This window comes from Tachypleus tridentatus, chromosome 8 (genome assembly GCF_004210375.1).
Source record: "Tachypleus tridentatus isolate NWPU-2018 chromosome 8, ASM421037v1, whole genome shotgun sequence".
Taxonomy (NCBI): domain Eukaryota; kingdom Metazoa; phylum Arthropoda; class Merostomata; order Xiphosura; family Limulidae; genus Tachypleus; species Tachypleus tridentatus.
In genome coordinates, this window is record NC_134832.1 from 96,561,704 (window position 1) to 96,585,486 (window position 23,783).

The 23,783-nt window shown below is 33.5% G+C and overlaps 1 protein-coding gene across 1 annotated transcript in view; it reads left to right on the forward strand.

The window, feature by feature from the left end:
- The window catches only part of LOC143222997 (uncharacterized), a 305,937-nt gene that overhangs the window by 122,233 nt on the left and 159,921 nt on the right, over positions 1-23,783 (forward strand). Inside the window, exon 3 of the mRNA XM_076450333.1 lies at positions 8,002-8,270. Within this exon, the coding sequence (XP_076306448.1) occupies positions 8,002-8,270 (269 nt within the window). The remainder of the gene's footprint in view (positions 1-8,001; positions 8,271-23,783) is intronic.

Genomic DNA, 23,783 nt, shown 5'->3' on the forward strand with positions numbered 1-23,783 from the left:
AATTCTCCTGCATTCGAGATCTATGAAGCGAATGATACTAATAATTAACTTTCTACATTTCCAAATACTTTTGTTGTGCATTGTATTTTGTTACCCAACATTCGCAAACTTAGTAATCTAGGCAGACTCACCATATTTCAGTGTTTCGCCCTGACATCTTCCTTACATGACACTCATCATATTTCAATGTTTCGCCCTGACATTTTCCTTACATGACGTCTTGTCTAGTCGATAATTTTGCAGTATCAATTTAAAATGTTTTTCTATAATTTACCTCGAATTCCCATTAACCTACCATAAGTGTTCAAACTTCTGTGTTCTATAAAACCCGAAGACAAAGGTTTGATAAAAAATAAGACACTATTTTATAAGAACAGACAACAATGTGATAGTCTCAATGTGATACTCAAGTTCTTCTCTCTGGACTGTCTGTAAAATTTACCGGTTTCATTTATGAAAATCAAACAATTTAGTAATTTGACTACGGTAACAAAACTGGTTCACAATTTAGAAATATTTTGTTAATTACATTGAAAAACATTAAAACATAAATTATAGGTAAGACAAGAATCAAGCGAATTTAAACTATTAGTTTTAAGTCTGAGAAGAAGATGGTAAACTGAATTTTGTTGGTTTAAGAGATAAGATCATTCCTTTATTTCTTTTAGCTACTGTTTTTTTCTATGGTAATCTGAAATATCTTTGTAATAACAAGCGCAAATTTAGAATCTATACTAATCTCTTCAACAGTTGTAATAAAGGTCCACAAGAAACATGAAATGTAAATTTTGAACAAAACCAGCCATTAACTGAGAAACAAAAAATGATTGTTTAAATCACTGATATTTGATAAAGAAATCACCGTATAATCACTTAGCATCGATATTCCATATAAAATTTCTGCACTGAATGGAAAATCTCAAACGTATTTTCAACTGTACGTTCATCACTAGTAAGTGCGTTCTTGAAATAAATTCACGAGGAAACTTCATAAAGTGCAGTTATGAGTGAAAATATTTTACACTATTAGTATTTTGTTTTGAATTTCGCACAAAGCTACAAATTCAGCACTGCAAGACTAGAGGGAAGGCAGCTAGTCATCAACAACCAACGCCAACTCTCGGGCTATTGTTTTAGCAACTGATAGTGGGATTAATCGTAACTTATAATGCCCTCACAGATGAAATGGCGAGTATGTTTTTAGCTTAACACAACCGTTTTTTTTTCATTTTACCTTTTCACGTTTGTTAAATTCATTCAAGGCATTTGATGATGGTGCCTTAAATAAAATATTGAAAACCTTCCGATTATATTATTAACATTATTTTCTATAAAACAGTTTTATATATTTATAACCAAGTTTTGGAACTAGCGAACGTGCTAGCTGTTTTTCCAGTCCTTTATGTAATTAACAACAGCTATAAAACATAATTTCTGTGTACGAGCGACTGAATTCAATTAGGTGATCTCCTGTGTTAGTGGATTTTCTTTAAATAAAACTTTAGAGTCTCATACCTGTCTTTCTACCAAGTTTATATCCTTGTCTGTAGTATGTATTTCATGATAAGAACTGTTTTTTTCCTCGTTTATGTCCTTGTTCGTGGTATGATTCCCATAATCACTGGTTTTTATTCCTACTTTATATCTTTGTTTAATGTCTTCAATGGTAGCACATACATCAGACATGGACCGTTTCTTATTATTTTTAACAAAATCAGAAAACTCTTGATTTTCATATCGCTGCAAAATAATATAGAAATATTATTTTCCGCGAACTAATATTGCAATGAATTACTTGACATCCGTAATTTAACTACTGGCATAATGTTTTATAATGTTGGCTTTTTTAGCGCTATTATATTACCTTCAGTACGTCACACGTAGGGTAGATTCTTACACAACCTTGGTATGAAGTTATAAAAAAAACCTTTTTACTCAAGAGCGAACGAAATACGCCACCTTCATTTCATTGTTTAATACAATACTTATCTTCGTACTGAACAACTGTGTTTTAAACAAGATTTATTACTTCCTTTTTTGTAATGTCTTTGTAACACTATTGTTCCATCTACACTATGATATAATTTTCATTTACTTAAACGATATTATGGACAACGCTAGTGTTATTTCTTCCTATAATTTGATTTTCGTTTCATATATTCTACAAACTCTAAAATGTAATAGTAATTTTGCAACGGTTTTTGGAGCCGAAATATCAGACGACTTATTAAGAATAAAAGGTTTGTGACGGATTTTGGTTAAAAGTTACTCGTCTTGTAGATCATGAATTAAAGAAACTTGGAAACAGAAACTTTAATAGATGTTTTTACATGTTTACAAGTGGTGTCGCTACTGTCCTTTTAACTGTACGTTTGTTGCTTTTCTATGCCTAAATTTTCATATATTTAATTTATTACTGTGAAATTTAACGTTTTTATTCCTTGTACTTTTATGCCTTGTTTAGATCCACTAGAATTGCAAGTGCTTTATTCTTGTGCTGCAATAGCTTTACCTCTGCTATATCTTCATTTAAGAAAGTTATTGTTTTCGCTTAAATGGATTATTTTTCTCATTTTCAACATTAAATTTAGTGTCACTATTATTTAAGAAATTCTTTACTCTGTGCGAAATTTCTAATAACCTTTTATGTTTGAATATTTTGTTTAGTTAACTGGTTTTATGCCTATAAATTCTGTTACCTAACTATAGGCTTGTGTGTGTGTGTATTTTTCCTTACAACAAAGCCACATTGGGCTAGCTGCTGAGTCCAGCGAGGGGAATTGAACGCCTGATTGTTTAATTACTTTGAAAGATCATTTCTTCTTGATGTTGCTTTCTTTCTTCAACTGGGCGCGGCATGGCCCAGCGTGTTAAGGCGTGCGATTCGTAATCTGAGGGGTGCGGGTTCGCATCCCCATCGCGCCAAACATGCTTGCCCTTTCAGCCGTGGGGGCATTATAATGTTACGGTCAATCCCACTATTCGTTGGTAAAAGAGTAGCCCAAGAGTTGGCGGTGGGTGGTGATGACTAGCTGTCTTCTCTCTAGCCTTACACTATTAAATTAGGGACGGCTAGCCCTCGAGTAGCTTTGTGCGAAATTCAAAAACAAACAAACTCGTTTCAACCATACGGGCAAATTTTCTACTTTAATATTTTATTTTTTCTGTATCTTAAATGTTTATTTGATAAACCAAATGCCCATTGTTCGGACTATAGCATGTTTACTTTCTAATTTTCAACTATTGTAACGTTCTTTTGAGGTTGCAATATCTTGCAAGAGTAGTTTCATATCTGCCGTTTGTATAAATACTAACGGTATTTACTTATTTCCAGGTTTCTAAACCTTTTTACAGGATTGCATAGTGATTGGAGGTTTATTGAGTGATGTGGAATAGCTGTCGTCTCTCTAGTCTACCAGTTCAATTTATGGACGGTTACTCGCAGACAGTGTCTTTTATAATTTTGCGCGAAAACCTGCGACAAAGAAACAAAATAATATTTATTTTATAATTTTCATAATAATAATAATAAACGAGCCCATTGTGTGAACCACATCGTGTATATTGCACATTATATTGTAAGTACTGTTTTCACTCATATCTCAGTTTTGATTTAATAATGTGCTAGCCGTCCCTAGTTTGGCAGTGTAAGACTAGATGGAAGGCAGCTAGTCATCACCACCCACCGACAACTCTTAGGCTACACTTTTACCAACGAATAAAGGAATTGGCTGTCATATTATAACGTCCCCACGGCTGAAAGGGCAAGCATATTTGGTGTGAAGGGATTTGAACCCGTGACCCTCAGATTACGAGTCGAGTGCCTTAATCACCTGGCCATGCCGGGCCTTTTACTGTAGGTGTGATGGAATTTCTTTTTTTAACTTTCTTTTCTACTGTTATTGTACTTTAAGAGTTTAAACATATTCGTTACATACGAAGATTTGTACAGACGTGTAGTGTATAAGATAAAGTGAAAAACAGTAAAAAAGAGGACGAAAAGAGTTCACAAAATTTGACCATACTTTTTATAATTGTTAAAATAAAACGGAACATAATTAACTTAATTGATTAAAATATTTTATCTTTAATTTATATATGGTAAACAGAAAAATGTACAACACTGAGGCTTTTTATTACAAGCCGTGAGCGCCTATGCACGAGTACTGTTTTGTTTTGAATTTCGCGCAAAGCTATACGAGGACTATTTGCGCTAGCCGTCCCTAATTTAGCAGTGTAGAGGGAAGGCAACTAGTCATCACCACTTACTGCCAACTCTTGGGCTACTCTTTTACCAGCGAATAGTGGGAGTGACGGTCACATTATAACGCTACCACGGTTGAAAAGGTAAGCATGCTTGGTGCGACCGGGATTCGAACCCGCGACCCTCGGATTTCGAGTTGAATGCCTTAACACGCTTGACCATGCCGGGCCCGGGGTGTACTTCTACTTTAACATACTGAAGTTCGAAACATGTTCTACCTGCATTTACATCTGATGCTGACAAACAATGGTATTTTTATGATTCAATAATACAATGATTGTTAGGTATTTGTATCATAATGGAGTTATCCAGATATTTATTGCAATATAACACCCCACAAAAACATTTCATAAGAATAAAAACAAGTAATATAAAAGTGGGTAAGTTAAAGAAGAAAAAATCCAGGAGGAAACTTGGTTTCATTTTATATTCGGATTAAAAGTCAAGTGTTCCCCTTTACCTTGTTTAACTTATTTATATCTACAGTATATCTTTATAGGGTTTCTTTTTATATAATCTAGTTATTTTTGTAGTTGTAAAATGTTTTGATAAAATATTCCAACTTTTCGTTTTTATTATTATTTTTAAATTAACATTCCACCCGAAGCGGAATTTGAACTCAGGGAAAACAATCAACACAGTCTCAGACCACTACTGTCTTCTCTACTTTTCTATTTTCAACCTGCCTCTAGGCTCTTAAAACATCAGCATTAGGCTAATGAATGTGGAACTCAGTTTACCATTAACATAATTCAAACATATTATCTATTTTTACAGCTGTGAAACCCTAAAACAGATTAATATCTACAAGTGAAATTGTTCTCGTGGAAGTATTTCTCTGTTACTATATATATTTTGCAGTCAAAAGCTGTTATTTAACTGTTTATTTATCTTAATACTAAATAAGCATGAACCCATATTTTTAACGTAATGCGTGTTTTATAGATGTTCAGAAATGAGATAGTCCAGAAAATGGAATAACTGTACTCATATGTACCTGTGCATAAATATTGGCTGTAATGTCTCTAAATACATTTAGCATTATGTAACACCACGTTATAAGGCTATTATTTCACAATTATAATTAATCGAGAACCAGTTATAATAGTAGGTTTGTGGAAGTACTTTTTAGATAATAAATCTGAAATTGATATATACTTTGAGAAAAATGAGATAAACAAGCCAAAAAATATTTAAGCTATAAATGTATTTCCATTAAATGTTGATTTAAATCACGATCATAATTCTGTTGATATTTACATGGACATTGAATTCAAAGACAAGGTGGACTAAATTTTTGTTTCCATTATTTTGTACCTCTTACTCATTTTTAATTGAAACATCTGTTGACCAAAATAGGCTTACGACTTATAAAATGACAAATGATAGTTTATGTTATCATAATGAAGGAGCTTGAATGAGCCTAAGTAATTTAATCTTACGTATTACTCATATTGTTTACTTTCGTTTCCAATTTTAATCATTAACATTACAATTAACGTTACGAAACTATAATACGCCCTTCACATAATTGTAAATAGGTGGATTTTCTGTGTAATATCATAACGACTCCAAACAAATAAATAAAATGAAACATCTTTTCTTACTTCAATATAAGTTATTGTTGGAATGTTCTGAAAATATGTTACATGCAGCATAAGCTATTGTTGGAATATTCTGAAAACATAAGTTATATGCAGTATAAGTTAGTGTTGGAATGTTATATGCATCATAAGTTGTTGTTAGGATTTTCTGAAAACATAGTTATATGCAATATAAGTTATTGCTTGAATGTTCTGAGCACATAAGTTATGTGCAGTAAAAGTTATTGTTGGGATATTCTGAAAGCATAAGTTATATGCAACATACGGTATTGTCGGAATATTCCGAAAACATAACTTATTGTTGGGATTTTCTACAAAAAATGTTATATGCAGCATAAGTTATTGTTGGAATGTTCTGAAAACATAAGCTTTTTCCAGTATGAGTTGTTGTTGGAATGTTATATGCATCATAAGTTGTTGATTGGATTTTTTGAAAACGTAAGTTATATGCAGTATAAGTTATTGTTAGAATGCTCTGAGAACATAAGTTGTATGCAGTATAAGTTATTATTGGGATGTTATGAGAACGTAAGTTATATGTAGTATAAGTTACTGTTGAGATGCTATTAGAACATAAGCTATATGCAGAATAAGTTATTGTTGGGATGTTCTGAAAACATAAGTTATATACAGCATAAGTTATTGTTGGGATGTTCTGAAAACATAAGTTATATACAGCATAAGTTATTGTTAAAACGTTATACGCATCATAAGTTTTTGTTAGGATTTTCTGAAAACATAAGCTATATGTAGTATAAGTTATTGTTGGAACGTTATACGCATCATAAGTTTTTGTTAGGATTTTCTGAAAACATAAGCTATATGTAGTATAAGTTATTGTTGGAATGTTCTGAGAACATGAGTAATATGCAGTATAAGTTATTATAGGGATGTTTAAAAGCAAAAGTTATAACAAGTAGTTTTAAGTACCGAAGAACGCTACATTGCTGGAGTTATGTTACGAACATAAGATTCACCAAACTCTTAGCACTGTCCTTGTTTTTACACTATAGCGACTGTTATAAGTTAAAAGGAACTATTTCTTACATTTAATATTATGTTATGCAAATTAACTAATAAATGATCATTTAGTTTTCTTCCTTCATCACAGTCTGAGAACTTATAACGCTAAAAAGCAATCTCCAGTACTGGCAGTAGGCAGAGCAAAGATAACATGCGGTTTTGTACTTCCCAAAAGAGAAACCCTCAAGGTGTTTCAACACCGGTATGCAGTCTTTGTAATAATCAGGTGAAACAGAGATACATTATGTTAATTAATATTAACTTCCGATCAGAGATGAGCTATTAACTTATTGCTATTATTTTTGAAAAGTAATTTAAATAAGTGTACCTTTCTTAGTTCATACTAGTGCACTGAAAGTAAATAATATTCAATTAGGCTGTTTATTTAATGATACAGTTTTTATATGCTAGGTTAGACTTGAACAGATCGTGGAAGTCCCCCACTGGAACAGTGATATGTGTGCGGACTCACACCACAATAAACTGTGTTTTGATACATGTGGTGCGCAGAGCACAGGTAGTTCATTATGTAGTTTGTGCCTAATAACAAACAACAACGATCATAAGCACCCTCTATTTATTATTAATAAAATTAAGATTTACTTGAAAGAAACAATAAATGAGATATTAACTGTAAACTCATGAAACGGAATGAATAAATTAATATATTACCTCTTAAGCTCTTTATTCATGGTTTTCTTAGAGAGGTGGGAAAGGGGGCACGGATTGGCTCTATGGTATAGTTCTGGATTTTGAAACTCGTAAACCAGGTTTGAATCTGAGCGATACCACGTTATATTCCTCGCACCTGAATTTGTGAGTGCGTCATAAGAGTGACAGCTAATCCCTTAATACAGATGATGGGTGGCAGTGTACTATCTGGCAACCTTTGCTCTGGTCAGTTATTCAAAATTAAGAAAGGCCGAAGATAGTCTTAATAGCTTTGCCATAAATACGAATACTCTTACTAGACGGACCTTACTAAGTATTGAGTTTCTTGAGCGATTATTGAATAATAAAATATCAGTTCAATTCTTGATGTATACATTGTGAGTGAGTATGAAGTGTAACAAATACTGAACTATTATCAACCTTTCTCTTTATTATTAGGGATTTCTCCAGACTGCAACAGCCAGTACGCCCTCTTTCCCAACACATGGAGACAAGATATTGACTGATCATTTCTATGAAGTTCCTGATACTGGTGGAACCACCGAAAACTCTAACGTCGGTATGCAAGCGAGCTATTCCTTTCCCCACTCCCTCGCTCAGGCAGACTTGTCTCCTATGTCAGGAGTACAGGGAACGTCCTACAGTTCTCCTTGTAGAGCTGTTTTGGAAACAACCAAGCCGTCAGCAGCCGCTTCCTTTTTCGCAAGGTAACAAGTTTAGAATCTATTGTGTTTTATGTGTCTGTATTGACAGATGACAAAAATTAGTAACGAGCAGTATAATCTGTCAGCCTAATGAAAAAGTACCAGTAGATATATTCAATCAGATGTCTAGCGCCTTAGCAAAGCAGACATGTTCTGTATATAAAACTTCAATTTCAGGAATGTATTACTGAATGTTTTTAACCAAAATTGTAATGTGCTGATGCGATAAATTCCTGACCGCCTCTGGTAATTTCCAGACCCCAAAATATCTACAAAGAAGAAGAATGCCATGTTGTATTTGTGATAATGTTGTATCGAAACGTTCTATTGTCAACATATAAGCTACTTTCACTGATAACAGGAGAGATAATAATTAACCAGCCGACATTAACTAATTAAGTATAATGGTGAAGATTGTGGCTGGACTGTTTGTTAGAATGGCTAACACCGTTAAAGTTTAATAAAAACACACGATAAAGTGAATGTTCGTAATGCAAAATTCTACAATTGTTCTTCCTTTAGTTACTCCATTTTGTAATTCGTCTATTCTACTAAAACTCGCGACCAAAACAGACAACTGGACATGTACACAAATACAGTACAACTCCATGTATGTCTTATCTTCACTGGAATTGAACTTCCTAAACTTGACTGTATAAAAACTGAACCAATACTGTGATTGAGTTAAAAGCAAAAATACCCAACAAAAACAGAGACAACTGGAGACGACTACAACGTACTATAACATTCATTTAAAACTTGACACATCACTATCTTCGCTAGAACTGAACTTCTCAAGGTTGGACGTATAAAGACTGTGACTGGGCTAAAGACAAAGATATCCAGGAAACACAGACAGAAAGAAAGGACTATTTCCTAGATTTTCACCAATTACAATAAGTTATTAAAAATGCCCACTCTGAAGCCCCATATAAAAGTAGGGGTGGAATCCTTAAAATATAAATGTTTAAATGCCTATGGTCAAACAATCTAATGAGTACATTGTCTTAAACTACTGGTTGCCACTAAAGTAATAAAATTTAAAAGAATTATTTTGCAGTCATTAAAAGTGGGACTTACAAACATATGAAAACCCTAATTTTGAATATAACAGAAAATAATATTATAGAAAGTTCACAACTTTTCAATTCTTGCTCTTCAGCTGGCTCCAACTTAAACCATTTAAGTATAAATTACTTTAGTGATAGCCTATTCCAGCTGACAATCCACAATATCACGTCTATTGACCATTGCCGACCTTACCTATTTCGCTTACAATGTCTTGTGAATAATGAACTTTTACTTAAGGCAAAAGTAGATGTCAGTAAACAGTGAGCGATAAAAAAATATTAACAAGCTTAGAAAACTGTTAACGAAATGTTTGTTGATAGGCTATCGTCGGGTATTATGAAACAATATTCTCTTGACAAGCAGAACTTGATGTATTTCTTTAGGTGCTCCAGTATCTTCTATTTCTTTCTGGAACAATTACTTGTTTTTATCAAGATAGTTCCTTAAAAGACTTAGAAATCTGCATTCCCGTGTATGATGATGGTTACGTTCCGAGTGCAGAAAAAGTGCCTTCATACCAGTTCATTAACTTTTTACTCACAGCAGCTATAATATGGTTGTGGCCAGGAGAGAAATTTTCAACATGCTATTAAAATATATGATGAGTAATTCCTGCATCATTAGTTGCTTATTTAGACAAGGACAAACATAAAATATCCTCTAGTTGACACAATCACCATAAAAATTACAAGTGATTTCTGTTCGTGCACAATTTAAATTCTTCCTTAGCTTGCATACTTGGGACTACTTTTCAGTCCAGTTGATTCTAATAACACCAAGTTCCAGTAAGGGTGACAATACCACTTAGAATCAAAGTGCATATGTTGCATAGGAACACATCCGACATGACTATTGTCCAATGACCTGATATCCATTCTTAAACTTCTCGTGCTTGTACAGTGTAATAGAGTAAAATATGGAGAGTGAACAAAGCAATTGTCGTTTAGAGTAATTCTAACGTTCATTCATATAACGCGATCTTCCTAGGATTCGTATTTTTACTTTGAAACTATTAAGTCCATATTTCACAGCCAGCATGGCGTGATAATGTTTTGCTAAGGATACTTCAGTATGAGCGTTATTAACCACTCTGAAGTCTTGTGATAAAACATATCGCTTTTTTGATTAGGAAAGTGTCGCAGTTTACAATGTGTAGCTTTTCGTGATTTCACTGGTTGTACATAAGATTGATGTAGGTATATTCGCAGAATGTACATTTGGAATATAAAATAAAAGATTAAGTCATTTAGAAATATGACAAAAGATAGATCTTTTCAGTTAAAAGTAAATAGTAATTTTTTACGATAAAGTGGTCAGCGATGTCTTAAAACAATCTCATATATAAACTTTTATTTCCTCTCATAATGATAAACTAGCTGGAAGTTGGCGTTGGTCACAGTTAACGTTGTTATTAAAATAAATGCAAAAGTAGGAAAATTATTTTAAACTGAGCTAAAACGCACACGTAAGCCGACTTAGAATTTGGTCCACTTAGAAAACGTAAGGATTTTCAAAAAAAACAAATACCCTATCCCTACTTTACTGGGTGTTGCTGGTAGACAAAACTCCCATCTTATAGACCATATTTCTTATCTCAGATATGTTTATATATATTTTTTGTGTGGTTGTTTGTTTGTTTTGGAATTTCGCACAAAGCTACTCGAGGGCTATCTGTGCTAGCCGTCCCTAATTTAACAGTGTAAGACTAGAGGGAAGGCAGCTAGTCATCACCACCCACCGCCAACTCTTGGGCTACTCTTTTACCAACGAATAGTGGGATTGACCGTCACATTATAAACCCCCACGGCTGGAAGGGCGAGCATGTTTAGCGCGACGCGGGCGCGAACCCGCGACCCTCGGATTACGAGTCGCACGCCTTACGCGCTTGGCCATGCCAGGCCGTATATTTTTGTTAAGAGCTATAACTAAGCTTTTACAGAGCTCAGCTCAATTAAACTCTTACATACATTTAACTGTTTTGCTGCAGTTATCTCTCAATTGATCCAAATTGAAAACTTTACAGTTCTAACGTTTTTATCCTTCTTGTACTTTACATTTTTTCGTGGTTATCAGTGAAATTATTAGAGATAAACAAATCTGAAATTTTAAAGTTCTAACCTAACTCGTTGCCTACTAAAACAGCTTGTTTTACACGTTATACAATGTTTTAACAGAAACAATGAACTTTGAGTAAATTAGAATTGTCCTTTATTTGTCACAATTATTATAGAAAACTTTAAAATAATTAGACAACTTTAGAGAAATCATTGATTGGCCTTGAATCTTTTAATAAATAGTCCCCTCCTTTACAAAGTTAAAATCAGGGGTTATATCCCCCCTCAATGAATACAGCAGATAGACTTTGCTATAAGAAAAACGCACATAAGAAATATACATACACACTTAACAAATAATTCATCTATACATGTAATAAACCTCAATTTTTATTTATATATGCTTACTGGTTGCATCAGAGTACAAATTAGGATTAAAAGATATGATAATACGATAACCACATTTTAACTAGCCTTCAGAAATTGTAAGGGAAATTTAAATTTTGCTGTATTTTTATTTTGTTAAGGCGCGATACACAAGTAAAATAATGTAACACTAGTACTGAAGCTAGCTTTTTACTTTCATAACTTCTACGTTAACTTAGTATCTGCTGAGCTTTGATAATGTACTGTATTGTCATCAACATTGCAAAAAATGTTTAAAAATGAGGATTATATTTCAGGTGTAGAAAACTACCAAAGGTTTAAGGCGAAAATACAGTAATCTTCCAAGTAATACACATTACATTTATAGTAGGTAACATGCCAATTTATGAGATTGGATTGGATGGCTTGCGCATAATTTCTATCAAAAACAAAACGCAATATGCGCTTTGGGTCCGTAAATACATTACAAGATTGACAACCTATTCTCGCTATTCCATTAAAGTAGCCCAAGGGTTTGGGGCGGATGTTGTTAACTAGTTGCATTCCCTCTAATCTATCACTTCAAAGGTAGGGACGTCCATTAGCTTTGAAAAAATTTAACACATAAACTATATGATAGTCTAGTGTGCTAATAACAAATAGGAGTTACTTTTTAAAATACTGTCTTTAACAAGCACAACGTGCAACATTCAATTAACAGTTCTTAATAATTAATATACCACATGCTGATCAAACTGAAACTTATTCAATTACCTAAAGAACCCCTTGCGAAGTCCGGTGATAAAAATAACTGATTAGGTTAACTCAGATATATCATAACTAATTAGTTTACGAACATAGCCCGATGTTAAGCAATAACATCCTACCAGTCACCCTACCAACAACCAGAAGATAAATCTAAACAGTTACAATGTAGGCGTAACTACAAGTAGCTTGCCATAATAACAACAGCGTTAAAAGCTGAGAAATAGTACAAAATTAGAAAATAATCACAAAAGTATTTGGAATAAAGATAACTTATTGAAAAATAAAATACCAGTAGTATGAGTAACATATAGACAATGATTCTATATGATTTTTCATAATTTGTAAAAGAAAAGTAAAAATACAAGACAAACAAGACAAAAACCGTGTTCAATGTCAGCTGATCATGGTTTTTGTTAAACATAAAATAAATTTATGAAAACAATTGTTTAAATTTTGTTCAGAATGTTTTTCCTTTTTATGTTATAGAGATAGTGATGTCATCATCGTTCATTCATATCATAAGTAAACACGTAATCATCTTTAACACATGGTGACTTGCGTCCTTACAATTGCCTTGCAGCGTAGCTTTCAATGCAAAAGGCTTTGTCGTTAAGGTTTTCGTGTCCAAAGCATTCCATTTCCCCTGAGTTTTCATAATCTATTTACTGTACGTTTTGTTGCTGTTTTTTGTTTGAAGTTAAGCACAAAGCAACACATCGGGCTATTTGTGCTCTGCCCACCACGGGTATAGAAACCAGGATTCTAGCGATGTAAATCCGCAGACATACCGCTATGTCACTAGGGGCATTTACTGTAGGAAAATGATAGTTTTCAGCATCTATTTCAATTGACCGATTGCACAGAAAATGAGAGAGATATGTTTGTATGGAATAACCTGATTACCCGTTTCATTCTCTAATTGTTTGAAGTCTGATACAGTTCAATAAATGAGTTATGGAAGCAATTTGTGTTTACATGACTCGTTCAAAAGTTGCAACAGAATAATAGCAAAAATGTACAACATTAATCACTTATTTATCAGTTTTTTCTAAAAGCCGCTATTTTTTTTGTTATTACTATCATATCAAGTAATAAAATCAAAGAATTTTCATTTTGCGTTCTAACAAATAACTACATTGCCTTCAGATGAATTGGCATGGAGATTCATAACGCTAAAAATCGACTTTAAATACCCATTTTGTAGTTTTGCACTTCAACAGCAAACAAAACAAAAAAGTTAGAAAATAAATAACACATTTGGTTTTTTTCTTTGTGCAGGATATCGAGACATTGATAACTGATTACTACAGCTTTACAATAACAGCACCGTATTTTATTTTTCAAGAAATATAAGTAACTTTGTATTAAAAGCCTTATTTCTTGTTTTAATTTTTGTCATGGTTATTCTATAATAGTATCTGGAGAATAATAAATCAATTATAATTAAAGGGAGGGGAGCGAATAATCATTTGATCTCAGGAGGTAATGAATGTAAACAAAGGAATCGATCTCTTGTACCTTAGAAATGCTTTGTGATATGAAAGATGCGCTTATCGTTTGAGGCAATAATATTGAAAAATGGTGGTCTCTACTGGTCACCAGACACAAAAAATTAACACAACTTCTAACGTGCTTAATGCTTTCAATGGGCATGTAATACACAATAATAAAAAAGTTTCAGATATGAGGATATGAATGGATAATAGCTAATAATTATACATTAATAGTTACCAAAAATCATCATGACTAGTATTATCCGTAGCTTTCCATATACCCTTGTTACTATTCAGATTACACTATTATCCATAATATTCTGGCTTCTATTCATGAATAACGTTACCCTCTATATAGCCTAACCTATTGTCACCCAACTATATTTCTGTCGAGACAATAAGACCAGACTTTTTTTCATATATCAATTTACCACAATCTTGACATCAGTTCTAGCTTATATGTTTCTCATGAATCAGAGACAGTCTACTAGATTGAGTTTAAGTACTTATTTTTGAAGATGATAGCAACGTTTTCTGATGATGAGATATTAATAAAAACGTTTCAAATACTGTCTGACTAATATGGTACAAAGGAAAATCAAATAACCACCAGATGAGGTTTGCGAAATCTTGCCCACGCCATGGAACAGTTCCCAAGTTACTAGGTTCTTGCTGGTGGCAGTAGGATGTATATTTGCCCATGCACACAGGTAATTTAGAAATTTTAAAGTGTGTTTACTTTATGTAGTATTTAATTGAATGTGTATTTATAAATTAATTTATTTATTATTTGCCTTTATAACAAAGCCACGTTAGGTTATCTATTATTTTCATTGCGAGGAATCGAACCCAGGATTTTAACATTGTAAGTCCCTAGATTTACTGCTAGCCCCCAAGTGGGCAGTAGTATAGTGGAATGTCTGAGGACGTACAGCGCAAGAAACCGGATTTTGATACCCGTAATGGGCAGAGTATAAAGACAATCCTTCCTCATTCCTAAGACATGTCTCCGGGAACGGTCAGTTGCAAATTCTCTTTGTTAACATGAAGATGACCTGAGAACGTCGAAGAACTGTACTCTACTTTAATTAAAGTTTTAATACTCATACCAGATGTCATGAGAATACATTTTTATTTCAAGTGGGTTTCTCGTCATCACAAATTATTTGTGCAGCTTTGCGCTTAACTATAAACAGACTCTCCAGAGGAATGTTACTCTGAGTTACTGAAACTAAATGTAGTCATAATCTAGCACTACCTATATGAAACTAAATGTAGTCATAATCTAGCACTACCTATATGTGTCACTATATGTTTTATTTATGACTTAATGAGTGGAACAAGATAATTCGAATTTTCGAACTAACGAATATTTTATTTTTCAGATTAACTTGAATAGCTACTCATATTAACTTACATACATGTTCACTCATTAATTTTTGTTCAGTTTGTAATACTTTATTGGGAAAGGGACCATGTGTTTGTTGATGGCATAATGTTAATATTTTGAGACATTTTCTCTAAAGGTTTCTTTTAAACACATCACACACCATTCATTCATCTTCCGTTAAAATATTTCGCTCAAAGAGTAAGTGTTTTCCAGTGATTCCCTCGGTATTAATATCGATAGATAGGGTCTGTAAATATTTGCCAAAACAAAGGCTCTCTTTGTCCATGTGTTTCCTTTACCTGTATATCCAGTATATTTCTCTTTCTGATTGTTATGGTATTCTTTATGAACATCAATGAGTCAGACACCAGAAAATCTCAAAACTAACAACTTTCTGACAAAAGTAAACTTTTCCACACTTTTCTTTATTTGCTTTATTTATGTCTGTGTTGTGTTTTAGTTAAGCCTAAAAGTGCTGGGCACTATGTGTAATGCGTAACGATCAGAGAGGAAATTAGCTTAAGAGTAGCCATTCGCAAGTGCCCGTACTATATCTTCCTTTAAGTGTTCGAAAGACTAGAAAATACCACGTGAAAAAAACAAACAATAAGAGATAGGAAAGTCACATAACTCCGATACGGCTCATCTTCAGCTCATACGAGCTCTGTTAATTCGTAAATACGGTAGCTAGATCCGCTTCCAGTTAATACTGTAATTTGGGGGTATATCCCCTAATAACCTAGATAAAATATAATAAATAATGATAAGAAACGTTAACAAAACAAACATGCATACGTATATATATTGTTGAATGACGCTATCTTGGGAAGGCCCGACATGGCCAGTTGTTAAAGACGCTCGATTGGCAATTGAGAGTCACATGTTCGAATCCACGTCACATCAACTATGCTTGACCTTTCAGCCGCAGGGGCGTTATAATATTAGAGTCAATCCCACTATTCGTTGGTTAAAGAGTGGTTCAAGAGTTCGCGGTGGGTGGTGATGACTAATTGCCTTCCCTCTAGTCTTACACCGTTAAATTAGGGGCAGCTAGCATAGATAACCCTCGTGTAGCTTTGCGCGAAATTCAAAAAACAAACAAAGAAACAAACACTACTTTGGCTAAAAGTGTTTTACTAGTGTTACTAATATACGTGGTTCGGCATGGCCAAACGTGTTAAGGCGTGTGACCCGTAATCTGAGGGTCGCGGGTTCGCATCCCCATCGCGCCAAACATGGTCGCCCTTTCAGACGTGGGGGCGTTATAATGTGACGGTAAATCCCACTATTCGTTGGTAAAAGAGTAGCCCAAGAGTTGGCGATGGGTGGTGTTGACTAGCTGCCTTCCCTCTACTCTTACACTGCTAAATTAGGGACGGCTAGCACAGATAGCCCTCGAGTTGCTTTGTGCGAAATTCCAAAAGAAACAAACAAACTAATATATGTGGTAATAAGTAATAACAATAACAACTTTGTTACACCAATAGCGAGCTAAAAATAGTCTAGTAGTTATATTCCATTAATAAGAGCACTATCTGTGAGTTTTCCAATAACAACTTACCCTTATGTAACGTGCGAGTACACGATTGCTTGTGCGCACTTGCTACGTGATCAACTTGCAGCTGTGTCAACTAGATAAAAAGCATGAACAGCATGGATTCTAACTATGGTCAAACATTTTTAAGGGAAGTTTTCAGTTCTATAATCTGACTCGAGGGTTTTGTGTTGAACAAAACAATTCTGTCGTAGCAGTTGTGCTTAAGAAGTAAGTCTCCTTACAAATGCTAGCATGGCAGAAGTCTGACAGAGTTGCTCATGGACTTTGGGTTGAATACAAAAAGGATAAATTATACACTCCATCTTTGCATTATTTTCATACTAAGTGTGACTTATTAACACCTAATGTTGTGCTTGAAAATGTGCGACTTTTATGATATGCATTTCAAGGAAACAAAACAAGAAAAAAAGAGAACATCTTATGTTAATAAGAATAGAGATAAGGTTAGAAATGATAATGCTGTATATGTAAAACGATTCCTAACTAATAATTCAGCCAAACAAAAGGTTACCAAATTCACTAAACAGAGCAAAAATATAGCAGCTGCATCAGTAAAAGCCAGAAAATATCGAGAGATAGTTCTAAAATAAGCTACTAGAAAAATACAACTCGAACCCAGTTATTCTCTTGACTTAGTACAAGCAAAAAGCTATGTGGTAGGTGTAACCTTTTTTTTAAAAAGAAATACATAGTAGGAATGGGAGCACCAAAATCTAAGGATACAAGGTATGAATGAGTGGAATAATGTTACAATAGTTGGTGGTTTTTGACACAGTGCAACCTCTGAGTAGGTGTGGCTATCATTCTGTTCATTTCCACTTTGTGTGTTTTTTGTAACCTGGTAACTGGTCAAACTAAATGAAAGGTAAAAGAAGCTAAATTTCTCTGTTGCAAGCTTTTTTCAGTAATCAAGTACAAATTGCAATTATCTGTTTGTCCCTAAAGAAGAAATATTCACCTTTTGAAAGCTCTTGAGTTGTAGGGCTATTATTATTATGAAGACTTATTGAACCTAGGTGTTTTTCTGGCATTATGACGTATGTAATGAAACGACGTGAGCCTAACGAAATGCATGACATCGTAAGGAAACGTTTGATCTTAAAAGCAAGACAGGAAACTCCAATAATCATACTTTGTTTATATTAGGCATTATAGCTATCTGACTGGTGTGCCAAAATATTGGTACCAAAACTGCTTATTTTTAAAACTTTAAAATTTGTTGAGTATTTAGAAAGGATTAACTATTAATAAAACACAATTCAAGTCTATAAATTGGATTAAAGTTCAGAGTAAAACACAAACTAAAATGGGTGAAATGAGGTTGCACTGTGTCAAAAATCACCAAACATTGTAATGTTATCCCACCCATTCCTACCTTATGTTTTACTTTTGGTGCTCTCATTCTTAGTTTTTTACACTTGTATAAAATATAAATTATTCATTTTACATAAGAAATTAAGTGCCGTTTATAATCAATCGCCCAGACTATCAGAGAACACAATCTGACTATTTGTGGTTACCCCTGTTCACTGGTGATGCTCTCTCAAACCGTCCAGTAAACACTGTGTCACTTTTCCTCAGAATCTGGTGTCAGGCACCATGAGCCTACCAGCTCAAGATTTTTTATTATAAATTTTAAAAAAGCATATTTTGAAGGGTTGCAACAAGAACTATCTGTTGCTCATTGGGCAGCTGAGTTATTTGAAGATCTTGACCAAATGTAGAACAGTTTCAAATAAATTATTCAAAACAAATATATTCCTTGTAGAAAGAAAATGGTAGCTGCAAGAGAAGAAAGAAACATGTTGGTTCACAAAGGGTATAAGAAATAAAATTAAAGAAATATAAATTGACTGATATCATAAAACTACTGAAGATCAATAAGTTTGGTCAAACAGGAAATTAGAACAAATATTTGGCTGAAAACATAATTATTAACAGTAAGGATTTTTTTTAGAGTACATTAGGGCAAACTAAATGTGAGAATGGAGATTGGACCCTTGAGTGGTGACAAAAGATTTTATCTGATGATTATGGAATGGCTGGATTATTAAATCTTGTTTTTCTTCAGTTTTACAAATAAAGACTCAAGCAGTATTCCACATCTTGAACAACTGGTAGATTAAAACAAAGTTGAATAACAATTAAATAAGTTCTGAGCTTACGAAAACAGACCACATTAGGGAAGTACTAACCTGTGTTATGTAGTAAATCAAGGTAGTATAAAGAATGATACGACTCCTGGGCCAGATAAAGTTTCTTTGAGAGTTTTAAAGGATACAAAATCTTTATATAACAACGAACACTTTTACAGAATTAATGTCACACTAACGAAAAGCATTCACACTGAGTTTTATTATTTACATAAATATAATGAATTTGTTTGTTTGTTTTCAATTTCGCGCAAAGCTACTCTAGGGTTATCTGCGCTAGCCGTCCCTAATTTAGCAGTGTAAGACAAGAGGGAAAGCAGCTAGTCATCACCACCCACCGCCAACTCTTGGGCTACTCGTTTACCAACGAATAGTGAGATTGACCGTCACATTATAACGCCCCCACGCCTGAAAGAGCGAGCATGTTTTGTTCCACCGGTATTCGAACCCACGACCCTCGGATTACGAGTCGAACGCCTCAACACACTTGGCCATACCGGGCCCAAATATAATAAAGTTCACTTTTTAGTCATTCATATTGACAACACAGGAAGCTAACAAAGTGTTATAAAGTGAAAGCTGCTAGTACTGCAATGCGATTACATAAAAATAAATTAATAATATATGCATTTCTAAATGTTTTAATGTTGGTGGTTCTTATACAGCATCCAGTTATTAGTTTCTTATTTTTTACACCTGCTGCTTAATTTAAAGGAAGCTGAGTTGTGTATTTTCTCACAGTAATATATGTGTATTTAATTTAGTACTAACATAAATAGTCTCAAATAATAGGTGCTTCATATATTTTTTGTTTAAAATGAGCTCATAAAAATGGAAATGAGTTTTGAGCATGAGAGCTCAAACATCTGACAAATCAATGCAGAATTTCAACACCATACAGTTTAGCACTACACAATTAGAAATTACATAGAGAGAAAAGACGATTTCACATAAGTGAATTTTCTCTTTTATTATACCAGAGAACTATGTGTCTGTCCTTTCCAAAAGTTGAGTTCAAACTTAACGAATACAGTCAAGGTAACTTTAACCCAAATTACTTCACTATTACCTGTTAAGACTTTCTCTTTTGCGGTTTCTCTTTAAAGAGCAAAATCAGACTCAACCAAAGTTTCAGTAAACAGCCTTGAGTTTGTAGTGAAAACCACGTGTAAAGCAGCTAGCACTATTCTATGATTCTACTGTACTTAACTCCTTGATACTTTAATGGTTAATTTCTTAAACAGATAAAATAATATGCAGACTACCACTTGAAAATATTCCCCTAGCATTAGATTTATGGAAGAAAAGAAAGGCTTTCTCATTTCAACTTTTGTTATTACATCATATGGGTTGGCACAACGTGGGGGGTTACAACGATCAACTTGCAATCTGCGGATCGATGATTCGGAATCCATTACCGTATACGCTCGCTCTTTCAGCCGTTAGATTGTTGTAATGTGGCAGTCAGTCTTACTTTTCAAGTATCCCAACAGTTGACGGCGCGTGGTGTCGGCTGACTACATTCCATCTAATCAACTAATCAACTGTTTCTAAATTAGGGACAGTTGATAAAAATATCACTCAAGTAGCTCTGCATGAAATCCTGCAAATAAAGAAACGATAACGTAATGCAAATTTAAATATTTAAGCGTTACATTATCAGTCTACATAACGTTCCAGTTAATCAGCTACCCAAGTCTAGTGCCTTGTTAACTTTAGAATAGCTAATTATTTACATAGTTAACTTACGCATATTCCTTCACCATGCAAAAACAAACTGTCAGCTTAAAGTAAAGACATGTCATTCAGGGCCTGGCATGGCCATTTGGATAAGGAACTTGACTCGTAATCTGAGGGTCGCGAGTTCAAATCCCCGTCCCATCAAACATGCTCGCCTTTTCAGGAGTGGGGGCGTTATAATGTAACGGTCAATTCCACTATTCGTTGGTAAAAGAATAGGCTGTGAGTGGTTATGACAAGCTGCCTTCCTTCTTGCCTTACACTGCTAAATTATGTCCGGCTAGTGCAGATAGCCCACGAGTAGCTTTGCGCGAAATTCAAACCAAACCAAACCAAACAAACTTGTCATTCAGCTGTTTAGTTTAATGTCATGATGCCTCTTTACATTCACTGACATTTAAGTGTAAGCACAAGAGTCATATTAAATATAATAATAATGACAACATTAAATCCACTGAAAATTTTCCATCACCATTCTTTACTTTAGATACTAGATGTCACTATCGTACATTGAAATGTTATTACCATCAATTTGCCGTTAAAATATAAACCTACACATTCTGTTAAAATTTATTAATCATAACATTATGCTATATGCTACATATCCCATAGTTCTGAAGACAACGAATACAGAAGAGGGCGTATGGAGGAGTAGAACTATCTTAACTTTGTCTGATAGTTTGTTCCATTTATAATAGTTGTTTTAGACTCTCATAACCCATCTATAACCGTGAGCTGAAAGAATAACATCTCAGAATGATTATGCCTTTACGTTATATAGAGATAAAGTCAGCTTTATCTAAGCATTATCTGTACTAGATATATTTCCGAAGGTCCGCGAAAGTGTTCTGTTTTAAGGGTAAATAAAACTAAAATTAAAGGTAATAAGTATTTTTATTTCTTGCTTTTGAAGTTCTTATGTCGTGTTGTGTTGTAGCACACTGAGTGCATAATTCCTCTCGCGATTCATGGCATGCGCACGTTTTACTGACGTTACAACAGAACAAATTATAGCGTTAAGCGTCCTTTAAGTGATGTCATTTTAGTGTCTGCTGACTGATTTACAGACAACACAATATTATATAATGTACGAATAGTTAAAACAAGTGACTTCTCCAGGCTGCTTTCTGTCCCTATTACTTGTAATAACAGTATTTATATACTTTTATATAAATATAAACTACGTACATATTATTTACTCTGCTATATTTATTATTATTATTAAAGATCAGCAAAAGTCCTCTTTTCACTATGTAATCTGTTTTCATGTGTGACAGTAGTAATCATATCTACTAACATGATCAAGAATGGTAATTTTAATCATTTATATTTGAGTTATAAAATGTTAGGCTTTACTTTCTGCACATTGTTGCTCCTGTAATTTATATATTATTTATCTTTCATGAACATTGTTGGTTGCGTTCAGTGTCGTTCATATGACAGAAAACAATTCACTTCTAAATTGTACTTATTCAAAATATATTATTCTAATTACTGCGTATAACAAAAATATGATTTAGAAGGCTATAATCTAATCTTGTACAAAAGGATAGTAGTGATGTCGTTTCGTTTTTACCATTTTAAACTACTAAAACAATATGATAATTTCATATTAGATAGATTTATATGTAACAGTACGTAACTATAATTGTCTTTCACTTACAGTTCGTTAGGTTATAATAATATACGCACATTTACAACTCTTTTTATCTATAATTTTTACAAGTAAAAAAGGAATTAACCAGTTTTCTTATTTGTTTTTTATATTTTCAAGTTTTAAAACAAGTTAGGATTGTAATTTGTCATTGTGATAAGTCGAACAATACTAAACTTTCATATTTTATTCTCCAAAGTCCCATTTTTATACGTTTAGCCTATATTTTACATTAAATGGTCATTTCTACCTTTTTATGAGAGATATATTTCTGGTTAACTTTGGTTACTGATTCACGAACATCACCCGTTACGTTCAACACAGTTTATATGGCAGAATATCATTAATTAAATTATTACTAATTATAAAAACAGTAATGTGTATCGTTTGTATCATGTATAAACTAATAGTTTAAATTCCACCTGTAAAACTTAAAGTAGAAAAACCAAGCTTTATATAAGTCACAAATGTAATTACCATGGTTAACATTCAATATTATGAAATGAGCCATCAGTGAACTAGTGATGTTTGTCTTCTTCCAACAGTTGTTCATGGACACTTATTCTGGACTACTTGTGACTACAAGAAATATAATTGTGACAAATATTTCATGTTTGGTCATTTAACACTGGTATTTTTGTTTGTTTGAAGTTAACACAAAGCTACACAAGGAGCAGTCTGTGCTATACCCACCACGGGTATCGAAACCAGATTTCTAGCATTGTACGTTTGCAGATATAACACTGTGCCACTGGGGAGCAAAATTGGATGTACCAAAAAATCATTGCCTTTCCATATCATAACCACTATATTTCGTTCACAAACCGAACTTTAAAGACACCTAAAACTAAATCATGGAATGAAAGAAGACAAGGGAATTGAAATGTTCTTATAAGTGATTTCAAAACAAAAGCAAACACAAAAATCGATAAACTGGTAATGTGGTAAAAAAGTCTAAAAGAAACAAAGGGAATGTTATTGGACGAGCATTTTGCAAGATAATAGTAAACATTATAGAGAAAATTCTCTGAAAGGGTCAGTATATTACCACGAACACATATATGCTCAAATTATCAAATGCACCGTGTAAACACGAAAATTAATTAATGAAAATTATCCTCACAAACCGAAAACCGTTCAAAGTTCTGTGACAGAAATACTTTGGTATTAATTGTTGTATCAGCGCTGCGTCTAGTTGTGCTGCACTCATTAAATAATAAATTAAACAAATTTAAGATGAGTTACTCATACACAAACAAAGAGGGCGCT